Raw genomic sequence first — 12,514 nt, forward strand, 5'->3', positions numbered from 1 at the left:
TACTGTACGTATTTCCCAATATATTATTTTCTTTTCTTTCAGATGCAGATATTCTTCTGGAAAAGCAAAGCAGGGCTGCTTCCTCTGCTTCCGAGTTGCTTTTGCTGTGAGTACAGCCAACTCACCCAGCTTGGGTTAGTTTGTCAGGTACGTTTTGGGAATGCCTGGAGAATTAATTCTGTTTTAAAGACTACAATCATAATTTTGGCCCCTGAATTTTGTGCCAGGTCAGCAACAGAACAGCTTTTGAACACATCAAAGGCTTGTTTTAGACAAACAAATGACTGTGGATATAAAATGCATCTTTCCTGCAATCTATACCCCCAAAGCAGCTGATTCAGAGGTGGCCACAACTTGTCCACATCTGGAATGGCAGCTCAGCCCCAGCCCACGCCAGGTGAGAGCGCCTGCTCCATGCTGCTTGCTTTGACTCTGTATTGCTTTTGGGTGCCAGGAAAACTCCTGGTGTTGGTTACCTATGCTCACAGATGGCTCAAGGCTTCTCAGCACTGAAGGCCAAAGCTGTGTTTGAAGGTCAATGTGGTGCTGGGGACTTGTGGCTCAGAGTGGATCTGTGAGGAGAGGGAGAGCTGGGAAGGAAGGGGACTTGGTGGTGGCAGTGGTACTCAGGGAGGTGAAGAGAGGCAGGCAGGCAGAAGGCTGGGAGATTTGGGCAGCAGGGGCTCTCTTTCCCTCCCCATACTAGTTGATGGGTTTCCTCAATTCCTTCTTGCCCTTCTGTTTTGTGACACCTATCCACTAAGCCCACTGAATCAGGAGTCACTTGCTTTGTGCTGCAAACAGCTCTTGACTCAGTGGGCTTAATGTCACAAGCCTCTCAATGCAAAGTGGAAATAGGAGCAGTGGTCAGCATATTGGAGAGTCGCTTTCCTTGTTGGCACTGAACTTCACATTTGGGACAATCCCCTCTCCTCTCTGTCACTTATTTCCTGCTCAAGTCTGACCCTCTATCCTGCTCCCATTCCATCCCATTCTAATTCTTCATCCCTTTCCCTTTTTGCCAGCTGTGAGGCATCATTTACTGTTCTCCCTTGCTCCCCTCTCCCATGAATTGTGAGAGCACTTTTGAAACTCTGATCACTGAATTCTCAACTTTTAATATACTCTTAGTTTGCCTTTTCCTACTGTGTATAACTTGAGTAGAAGGAGAAATTCAGGCATTAATATGTTACCTGCCCAGTTTTTAGCAATGAATGCAAATTATAACTCAATAACTTTAAAAATTGGTGCCTATATGAATTACAATTTAATATGGATTAAAATTTACTCAGAGTTGCCCATGAACTGAGGCTTGGCCATAAATGCCAAAGTCTGCATTCAAAATGTTTTGGAGCATACTGTAATTTCTGTAAGCCTGTACTTTTCTATCCTTCCACTTTGTTCTTTATTCTTTCATTTTCTTTGCAGCAAAATTTTCTTCTCAGAAAGATTAAATTCTTCTTTCTCTGTGTTCCAGTGACTTTTCACTTAAATACCTGCTATTTTGAAAATGACATCACCTAACATAAATATAACACTCTTGCCCGAATCTCAGTATGCTCTGCAAACCATAGATCTGATTCTACATAGATTTATGCTCGTGCATAATCTGGAGCATGAAAAGTTGTGTCATCAGCTTTGGCAAAATGACCCACGTACCTCAAGTTAAGTACCTGTGTAAAACTTTCAAGGAGTCCTAAATCTCTGGGCAGATATCGCTGCAGCCGTCTCGCTGAAATACAGCCTCAGCCAGCAGGACCTGCACGGCCACAGGACAGCTTGGTGCTTACCGAAGGCAAGAGCCTGATGGCGAGATAAAACTGCCTGGGGAGCTCTAGCAACGAGCGTGCAGCTGCCTAAGCTGAAATTCGCTGAGTTGGCAAGGGACTTCTCTCTCTCTCTCTCCTCCTTTCAGTCAGGGCTACGAAATCAGGACTCTGTCGCTACAACTGAAGACAATGCAGATTTGATAAGAAACCAGGTAAACTTGGTGATTGCATTTTCCATAATACAGCACGTGGCTGTGGTGGTTTGTTCTGTGGAAATCACTGTATCAGTTCTGATCCGGCCTGACCACGCACCATCTTCTACCATCATATCACATCCAGAGGTGAGGATGACTTTGTAGATACACATAAGAGAAAGACTCAACATGCAAATCCATAGTCATATGTAGTCTTAAAGCCTTTATTTTAATGCAAAATAAAACAGGTAAAATTTATATAGCCATATGTACCAAAAGATCAAATCTTTGATGTGGTACTAGAAAAAAAAACTTCACAAATTGTGTGTTGAATTTCTCCCCCAAAACAAACACGTGTGATTTTGAAATTAATTTAACTAAAACTCATGGGTATTGTCAAGATCATAAACACTTCCCTCTCCTCCTGAATAGCACAGAAGTGTCTTAAAAAGTGTTTTCTTTGATGCAGACAGTAAAGAGTGCTTCCGACTTTGCACGTAAGCTCTTAGGGACTCTGCAGAACTCTGTGAGAGCAAGCACAGGCATAGGGCTTTTTGGAAGTGCAAAGCAGCCCCTGCCCAGCGCAGAGCGCCAGGATGCGGCCCCGGCGGAGCACTCGGTGGGATGCACTCCCAGCATTGACTGATAAACAAATCTGCGATGGCTGGGAGGAGGAGGTAGCACAATTCATCTGTAAAAAAAAAAATAAAATTAGGCAGCGTGTGAAGCTAGTTCAGGAAACTGGAGCGAATTGGAATGCAGGCTGCACGCAATTCTTCAAAGCAGGAGCCTTTTAAAAAATTATTATTGAAATGCTTTGCTCCTCTTTTTTCCACAACGTTCAGGGGGTGCTAAGAGACTTCTGCCTCACGCCGCATCACAGTGCTAACGTCTGCTCTCAGGCCAAGACATGGCTCACTAGTGGGTGGTCACTGCAAAAATGCACAGGCTCTCTCCGTATCTCTTAATCTTTCATCTGCGGGGCCCAGCTGGCCAGGGGCCAGGGCCAGGCCCAGAGCCGCCGGCTGCACGCCCCAGCTCGGGAAAGCAAAGCCTCCAGCAGCCCTCCCGTCGTAGCCCTTGAGGCGCAGCTGCTGGCACGCTGCTGCTCGTGCTGCAAACGCGGCCCTCCCCTCACACCCACTGCCACGGCGGTGACGCTGCTGCCGGACTGGCACCTTTTGGGTGAGGGAACGCGAGGCAATTACGTGTCAAGAGCGCTTCAGATGTGTAGTTTTCCCAAACATATGGACATATGGGGAAAAGAACAACTTGTTACTTAACGGCTCTTTTGGATTTTTGCAAGTGTGTATTTTCAACCGTCAGTTGTAGCACCTCGTGGATTCTGCACGGTACATATTTTTCCACAATATGGTGCTAAAATCATACATTTTACACTGTAGAGAAGCTGACTATATATACTGTAGTTACACATTATACTTTTAAAAAAAACATACCTCTAGCAGATATTAAACCTGCAAAGGGCAATTTCCTCGCAGAACAATGGCACCAGAGACAGACGGGAGGCTCTGCAATACTTTTGGGTCCTGTCCTCCAGCTAGGTCAGCCTGCCGCTCCATCTTAGCTCCTCGCCTGTAGGATGCATCTATATATTATGCTTGCAGCACATTTTCCTTTTTTCCTGGAAGAAGCTCTGTACTGATCTAACACTGAAACATCATTTAATAACCCGTTGGGTAAGATTAACAGCTCAGAAGGTGTGCGCTCAGTCTGACCACCTCGTCCAGCAGAGCTGATGCAGTCAGAGGGAGCCATTAAGGAGAGATTCAGGTTATGGGGAGACAACTACACAGGTCCTCCAAAGGCTATAAATAATCCAGGAACTGCTTCCATCCAGATTTTATTTGGCCCTGGCTCCTGAAATACTGTAAATAAGTTCTGCTCACTGTGCTGCAATGCCATGTGAAGGGTTAGTTGAGAGTGATTTATAAAGGCAGTAGCTTATATTCAGAGCTGTTCTTAATTGTGGCCTGGCTTGATAAAGCCACTGTCGCAAATATGTAAGTTTCTTTACAGCTGGATCAAATGTATCAGCGGTTGTGTTTCAAGCAGGGAAAGGAAAGTATTTTAATTTGTTTTCGCTTCACTTTCAGCGGGCCTTCATAACACCAGCATCTACCCTGCGGCTGCCAAGTCTTGGCTGAGTATCCTACAGCATCTCAAACTCTTCAGTGAAGGCTGCGTACAGCACGTATGCGACAGGCAGAGTTTCCCTGGGGAATGTGCCTTGTTTATGGAGGGTGCCAAGAGACTCGGCCTTACATCCAACCCCTCCCTCCAGAGGTTTTTCCTCCTACGTTTCTAGGGAAGAGGGCAGGGAGAAATGGAGCACAAACTGAACATACTTGCTTCATGATCAGTTGCACTGCTCTCCCTCCCACCAATGCTTCCTCCTGACTGGATCTGGAGCTCTCCTGCCCCTGCCCCAGGGAGTCCAGCCCCGCAGCTGAATCACGGAGACGTGCCCCCTCCCCACCACCCCAAAGCTGCTTTTTCCCGCTGTTTCCAGCCTGGCCAGTGCTAGGGATTGGTGTGGATGCAGCCACTGGAGCCTGCAGGCCAGCAGGGCAGGCACAGGCACTCCCAGTGCTCCAGTTTCACCAACCTCTCACTGGCAGTACACAGGCAGCACTGGGTTGACTGAGATATGTGCTCATCCTCACCAGGGGCTACAGCTGTGGCCCCAGAAAGAGCACTGACTGCCCTGCCCTGTGCCTTGTGGACCTCTTGCCCTAATGAAGCCTTTTCCAGGGGTTTGTAGGAAAGGGATGCGGTCCTGACAGGACAGACCTTCCTGTGATATTTAATGCCTAGAAGTGACCTGCACGATTTAATCTGTTGCATATCAAGGTATCAAAAAGACATCAAAGAAATCTTTAAACTTAGTCCTTGGCCAGGTCAAGATCTCTTCATGATGAGGAAAGGAGCCCAAACTATTTAATAATGCTCCCAAAAGCAGATAGTGAGAAATTAAGGGCACTTGGAAGCTCTATATTTCTAGGTTGTAAGACTACCCTTCAACAAAACCCTTGAGACAAAGCTCTGAGGACTCACGGCCCTATTGGGCCAGATGGCACATGTCTGTGTGGACATGGCTGTGGATTTCTGGCCTTCTGGCTGCACTGCAAGCTTAGGCTGCATGGGGCAGAGAGCTGGCAGGTGATCCTGACCCCCAGCTCTGCCAGCCCGCTCCCTTCCTTTGCACTTCTGCAACTAACTCTTACAGCTCTTCACTCCTCTTCCTCCAGGGGCCCAGGGTTTTGAAGATCTCCCTATCGCTTTCATTGTCTCTTTCCTCACCTCTCACTGTGTAACTGGTGTTACTGCTGCTGCTGGTCAGAAAGCTACGTACTGTATTGGTGTAACCAGATTCGGTAAATAGCCCTGAGGTGTAATAAGTGCTGCGCTTCGTTTCCAGCAGCCACTTTCTATTTTTGAAAAGGAATTAAAAAATACTCAACTGTCTGGTACCTCACATACTCAAAACACATCGTACCACCCATGGCCTTAGTTCACCTGTCAGAAAGCACCTATGCTGAGCCCAGCTCAGTACAAATGACTCCAGGTCTTGTGCCATTCTTACAGGCAGAGGCAGCCATGCTTGGGAACAACTCTAAAGGGTCGATGTCCAACAGGATTCCTCCTGGGCTGCGCTGGCAAGTCCAGTGTGTGGCTATACAGCTGCAGTCATGGGGTTCTTCTGCCTGGGATCCTGTTGCCTGTACTGGTACTGGTCTGGACTGGTCCCACGGTGTCGGATAATCTCATTATAAGCTGGTGCACGGTGGGGCTGAGGCGGAGAAGGTGGCACGTCCTGCCGGAAGGGTCCTTTATGCTGGTTTGGGACAGACTGGGCTGGGTAGTACTGGGGGTATCTCAATTCTGCCACTCTTGCGTCTGGTGCATGGATGTAGTTCCCCTTAGATGGGTGGACAACAGGCTGTCCTCCTCCTTGGTAGTAGGGAAGATCTCTCTCCTTGTAGATCACTCGTGGCCCTGTTAAATATTCCAGTGGCTCTGCAGGTCCACGTCTGAAGAGGAAAGCATAAAGCCCATTAAAAGCGTTTTACTAGCTCAGTGACATGTTATTGTACTCAGTCTGTTTACTTTGGGAAAGGAAATGCCACCTCAAGCATGACAGGTCCAAATGAGTCAAAAGAACTTCTGAAGGATACCAAGCCTCCCACCTGCAAGCTACAAAAGTCTGCAACACCCAGGACGCTGGAAGAAGGGTCCAGCACACATCACAGCCCTTTTACAATGGAGGAGCACTGGAGCCCTTCAGTTCCCAAAATCAGCCTCCTGTGATGCATTTGCCATAATGGAAACAAAGCTCCTTTAAACAATGCATGTTTGACTGAATCTTATCTGGCCTGAGGATAAACAGATGAGTTGGGTCTGCAAGTCTGCAAATCCCATAAGCTTTACATGCACAAATATTCACGGTTTCCAAGCCATTTCCCACTATTTTTTCTCCTAACATGTCAGACCATAAAGCTTTCCAAAAACCATAGTTGGAAAAACTGGAACTCCTGGAAGAAGCACTAGGGATGTCAGGTTATAATACCTGTGCTTAATGGGCGAGCTGCCAATGAGGTTTAAAAAAAACACTCTTGTGATCTGGAAGGTCTGATATTACAACAGCTCTGTAACCTGTCTGTAACTTGTCTGCATCAGTATGGATCTGACAAGCTCCAGTTCACGTGGAAAGCAATATGTGAACATGACATCCCTGAGGATGTGCCACGGAGCCCTCTCTGTAGCTTTTTGCATCTTAATTCCATGATTTGCACTAATGAAGGACTAATATCTTTTCCTAGTACAGCTTAACTTGTGATACTTTTGAAATGGCAAAAATAATTGTTCTCACAGACATGTCAACCAGGGCACCCACAAAAGTTCAGCTCAATTAGGAGGTTTTGCCAGTCTGATTGCAAATGCCTTTGCACTTTGGCAAAATCTCCCATTGACTGTACAGGCAGCCCCTCTGCAAGTGTGAGCTGAAGGAAGATGGCAGGGTTTTGACCCAAAACAGGGGCCGAAAGTATAAATCAATTACACCTGCTCTGTGGGTTTGGGACTAAACTCATGAACAGTTTGAACAGTCTTTCCATAGATTTATTTAAAAAGTCATCATTCTGGTATAGCAGATCAGGTGCTCACAATTCGTCAATGCCTCTCTTTTGTTCACACACAGATTTTACAAGCTTGCCTCTCCTACTTAATTTGGGCTTCCAGACTCCACTGGAACTTGTTTTGCATGAAGTAAAACAAAACATGTGGTTTTCTGCTGCACTCGTTTAAGCCCATGGGGTAAATCATGGACACAGGCAATGAACAAACATTATCTGCCTTGAAATGAACCTACAATTCTCTCCGTGGAATAACTTAGTGCAAATGTTTCCTGTTTAAAATGGAAAGAGCAAAAGGAAGAATTCCAGGCCTTGGACTTTTAGGACCCCGTGCTCCCCAGAGACTTTTTGCTTTAAAAACAGAATGTTATAAAAGACAGGCACTCCTGACTTTTTTTTCCCTCTCTCTCTTTGTGAGACAGTCCAGACAAAGTGCTGAAGGGCCTGAAGCCACCCTGTGAGATACTAAAAGGACTCTTAGCCGCATGTGTTGAGACAACTGCTATCTCTGCTCACACACCTACGCCTTGTAACAAAGCCTAATTTCTGTAGCAGGCCAAAGATTTGCTCCACGTGTTTCCATATGAAGGCTTGTTTGCTAGTCAGTGCCATCCCACTCAGCTGTTAATTCTTCTGTACATAAAAACGCGCTTCCAATGAGAAAAGGCTTCTGCGATGTTCAGAACTGCTTTGTGTCAAGCAGCAAACCAAGAGGAACAAATGTCAAACCTACAGCCATCACCTTTTAATTAAGGGTAATGCTTAAGATCCTGCTTATTAGATTTGAAAAGATGTTCTCATCAGCAGCTGTAATCAACCAAACTCTTATGGATCACATTAAGAAGGGACTGAACCTGGAACTTGACCTAGAATTCACCAAGGAGCCAGGCAGCTTTTGGACAGAGATCTAACTACTACATTGAATTACTCTAAAATAACAAAATCAAGATTAGTTAGTACCAAAATGACTGCGGAAAACAGGACTGAGCACAGCATCTTCTAAGCCTCCAGCACAGCTCATCCCTCAGCTTGCAGGGCAGGCCTGGATGTGGCAGCAGAGCAGGATGTGCTTTGCCATCCAGCAGGCTGCTCAGCTCCCAGCAGAGCCACTGCCAGGAAGGCTCAGGCAGGCCAGTTCTGGAAGAAAGTGCACAGGGTAGCACATTCAGGCAGCTCTGACCTGGGACTATGCAGCGAAGATGTACCAGGGTACAAGTGTGCCAGAGACATGAAGCATGTATCCAGCAGCTTGAGCTCATGCCATTGGGTCTTCAGTGCTATGCTATAAAACAAAATCCACCATTCGTACACTTATACACTCTTTGTTGTGTAGTAGACATCAGAGGACCGTGTATGAAGGACATAATCTTTCTTGAAAATACAGAAATATGTAAACTGTTCTTTTTCAGACCAGTCTCTCCCCTCTAAAACACCCAGATCTGCTGTCATTTTGGAGTGTATTCCTCAGAATTTGGGATAGCACCTGGAGGAGGGGTTGTGCTAAGAGACAAGGCTCAAATCCACTTGGCATGGAAAGCCCTCGAAGGTGGCATGCAACATTTTTTTTTTTTTTTTTTGACAGCCTTGACAATAACATTACCAGTGATCTAACCAATGATTACTGGAACTATCTTGTGAGCAAAAGCTCGGGGAACTCCGGTAATTCTGCCCCAAAGCCAGTTCCTGAACAGCATGACCAGGGGAAATTTCATGAAGGATATCCTCATGACTGTCCCACCCTCTGCAGCTTATTTCCCCAGTTACTCAAGTGGGTGTTGGGCATGCAAGTACATGTGCTACAAAAGACGGTGCTTTTCTTGCCCGTTATGACCAGCACAGCATGTTGAAACTGATTTATTTCCTAAGGATCCATTCTTCCCCACCTACCAGCCATGCTTGCTGCAGTCTGCTTTTAGAGAGCTGCTCACAGCACAAACCACCAGCCTGGGGAGTCTCTGTTGTGAACCTCCACCTGACATGTTTTCAGATACAGGAAAGAACAGCCCTTCCCTCCCCAAGTGCTTCAAATTAGCCATCAGTCTTCTTGAGGAAGAAGAAACATGTACAGATGCCAAAGCCTAGCTACAGCGATGCTGTCACCATTAGGAGTAAGTCTGGGAGGCTGGGAGCAGTTCTAAGCAGAACAAGCAGGGCCCCTCTGAACCAACACCATTTTTGCTTGATAGCTCATGGTATAAAGGTATATGCTGTTGTTTGCCTTTAAAGTAATCACCGTAACAACCAAACAAAACACTTTCTTCTTGGCAGTCCCTCGTAGATGCTACGCTTGTTTCCTTAAGAACCAAAACAACCCCTGCCTTTCTTTTCGGCAGACATTGCCACCTCTGAGGAGGCCTTAATGAAATTCCTCTTCCCTTCGTTGCTGTTTTTGTAGGCTCCTGATGAGTTCAGAGTTCACAGGGCTGCATCACACCTCCCAAGTGACCCACGGTTTGGGGGTCAAACCAATAACCTCAAGTGGAAAATCAGTGACCCAGGGGAGTGATCAAAAATCCACAAATTGGGTCAAGCAGGTCCAGCCACTCAAAAGGACCAGGTCCGGAGTGTGCCCTCTGACAGGGCATGCTGAGTAGGAGCTGCTCTGACCGTCAGCTGTTTTCCAGATTTTTGGCCAATTGTTTGACCTGTGGATCCAGTGAAATTAATGGCAGGCAGAAGGCAGAGAAGCTGACACAACAACCTGGGAAGGAGGTGATCTCAAAGCTCTAAAAGTGTTTTTGCTGATAATTCAGTTCTGCTGCCCTTCAATGGAAGATGCTTCAACTGCGTGAGTCTAAAAGCAGAGGCTAGGCAGAGGAAGCAGACGAAGGCAGGCAGAAGCACCAACTTCAAGAAAGGAGCAAAACTAGTGTGAAATACATTCCCTATGTCATGGGCAAGGTGCCCTTTACAATGTTCATTTTGTCACAAGGAAATCTTACCTTGTGAAATAAAACCACAGATCACACAAATTGCAGGTAGCTGCAAATATATTTGGCCATATCATTTCATGTCCTGTTTAGCAACTCTATTGATTTATCTTCCACATACTTGACCAGGTAAGAGCTGTGATCCATTTTGAGTGTTAAGAGCACAAAGCAGCTTTGTCCAAGTAACTCAGGTAACCTGTGATGATGTTCAATTAATAGTACCCATTGTTATTTTCTCTATGACAATTAATGTCTGAAATTGTTTTTCTATCTCGACTTTATTTACCTCCCAAGCACAAAGCATGTAAGATCTAATATATTCTGGCTTTGCTGCAGAATTTTTGAGAGCCTCTGGGATTATTTAAAACAGAAAGAAAGGATTCAGAATACATAAGAGGGGCTTCTTTTACTCAGAATATTATTTAGTCACTGAAATCAAATGGGTATCTCTAGGTTTCAAAAAAAAACAACTAAAACAGCTTCTGCTTTCTGCACCTCCATTTTTTTGAAGAACCCAATTCAGTAATACTTCAGCTGCCAAGAGTCTCACAGGGTAGACTGGCCTAAATACCTGATGTTTAAAAAAAAAGGGAAAAAAAAAAAAAGGGAAAAAAAACCCCCACATTTCATTTCAAGTTTACCATGTTTCAATGTTGACCCCCATTTGCAGGTCACCTTTAACATAAGCCACAAAGACACATGCTTGGGTTATCTCAAAGCAAAGGAAAGCAAAAAGACAATCTGGCTGTTCATGCTGTGCCCCATCATGTCGGAGGTTTGGATTTCATCATGACAAAAGAGTTTTTCTTGCCTCTGTTGTATAGGGAGAATCACAGAGGTCACACTCTTAGTACCTGGTAAAAAGCAAGGAAGGGAATGCTCCCTTCTTACATCATTGCCTCTGTCTAGCTGCTGAAGGAATATTTTGCAAGGATATAATCTCACATGAAAAACTGCCTTCTTACTTTGTCAGGAGTACTTCTCGAAATAAACTTCAAAGAGAGCCACAGACTAAGTGGCAAACGGAAAGCCCACATTTGGCTGCAGTCTCTTTCATGTCTAAGCAAGATATACAGAGACTCTGGGTGATGGCTTCACAGCTCAGGCTGTGATTAAAGAACAGCAGAAAGCAACAAGGTCCTATCTGTGTCCAGATTCTCACTGAAGAACTCTGTTGTATGCATCATGATTGCACGCTGTTTGTTCTCACCCAGGAGGGTCTACTTTTAAAGAAAAAAGGAGTAGATGTAAGAAGTAAATTATGCAGACGAACAATCTTATGGTATCAAATGCATTACTGTGTCTTTATAAAGCTCTTCTCAATGTATGCTAAAAACAAGCGACTGAAAAGACCATGCAGTCTCCCCCCCCACCCCCCCACATACAGCATTAAAGATGCTGCAGTGCTGTTTGTGGCACTGAGAAGTCCTGTTGCTTAATATTCAGTGTGCATATAACTAATAAAAATACAAAGAATCATCGCAGGTTGCAAAAAAATTGCTGCATGAGTCTGAGCTTCAGTGAAGTCTCTCTCTACATCTTAACAGGCGATATACTCCTATAACTAATATTCTTTGCTGCTTTCAGACCAGTATTTCCCATAGCCGACGATGGATTTAAAAAGCCACAGGAAATCAGATTTGGTATCTTAGCACTGGGAAGGATCCACAGCAGAAGAAATGCTCTGTGGCTGCTGTCTGAGAGAGCGGCTTGCTCCTCTCAGTAGAAGGCAGATGCCTCGCACTGCCATGCTAACCTCAAACACACCACACACAGATTATTTATGGGCTGAGCTGGTGGAGGTGCTTTCTTCTCCTGTTCTTTCATCAACAACGCAAGGCTAAAAAATCAGATAACATAAACGAGCACAATCCCTGGCTCTCATGTAACACATGCCATGCGGAGAGAGCTGTTTTTAGTTTGAGGACTGTGTTTGGAATTCCTTCAGTGTCGAGTTTCCAGTTACCAGACCCTCATCCCTGGGCCAGGCACGACTGTGGTTGGACAGGATTAGCAGAACGCTCTGCAATGTATGTTACATAGCTTTGACTTCTATAGGCTTTGCAGTCCCATAAAAATAATGATCATTTCATGACCCACATTACTGGGAGAAAAAAAAAGAGCAGAACATTCTCTCCTTTTTAAAGGAATTGTATTTGTTTTGGATTTGGAGAAGTAAAGGTTCATATAAGTTTGTTTGAAATTCAAGTAAAAGCATATTTCAGATGCAATGCCAGCCTGATGCTCTACTCTTGTCAGCAGAGATTTTGCCAAGTTTAACAGTGGTATTGACTGGCTGGAACATAAGAACTTACGTGCACAGCTCATATCTCTCTACAGTACTGTGGCTTTGAATATTTGGAAACAAGAAGTAAAAGCACCACAGTCCTGGAATGCAAGTGTACAGACATGTTTGTATTACTCCACTTGAAGTCTAGCCCTGAAGTGACTGAATAACAGACTTCTTT

General features: G+C 45.1%; 1 protein-coding gene across 4 annotated transcripts in view; it reads right to left on the reverse strand.

Annotated features, from left to right (window-relative positions):
- Nucleotides 1-2,171: 2,171 nt before the first annotated feature.
- Nucleotides 2,172-12,514, reverse strand: part of PARD3B (par-3 family cell polarity regulator beta) — a 369,189-nt gene continuing 358,846 nt past the window's right edge. For all 4 annotated transcript variants that reach the window (XM_085228738.1, XM_085228737.1, XM_085228736.1 and 1 more), the window contains one exon: nt 2,172-6,015. In XM_085228738.1, the coding sequence (XP_085084864.1) occupies nt 5,658-6,015 (358 nt within the window). In that variant the 3' untranslated portion in view covers nt 2,172-5,657. The remainder of the gene's footprint in view (nt 6,016-12,514) is intronic.

The sequence above is a fragment of the Meleagris gallopavo genome, chromosome 7 (assembly GCF_905368555.1).
Source record: "Meleagris gallopavo chromosome 7, MGAL_WU_HG_1.1, whole genome shotgun sequence".
In the NCBI taxonomy this organism is placed as follows: domain Eukaryota; kingdom Metazoa; phylum Chordata; class Aves; order Galliformes; family Phasianidae; genus Meleagris; species Meleagris gallopavo.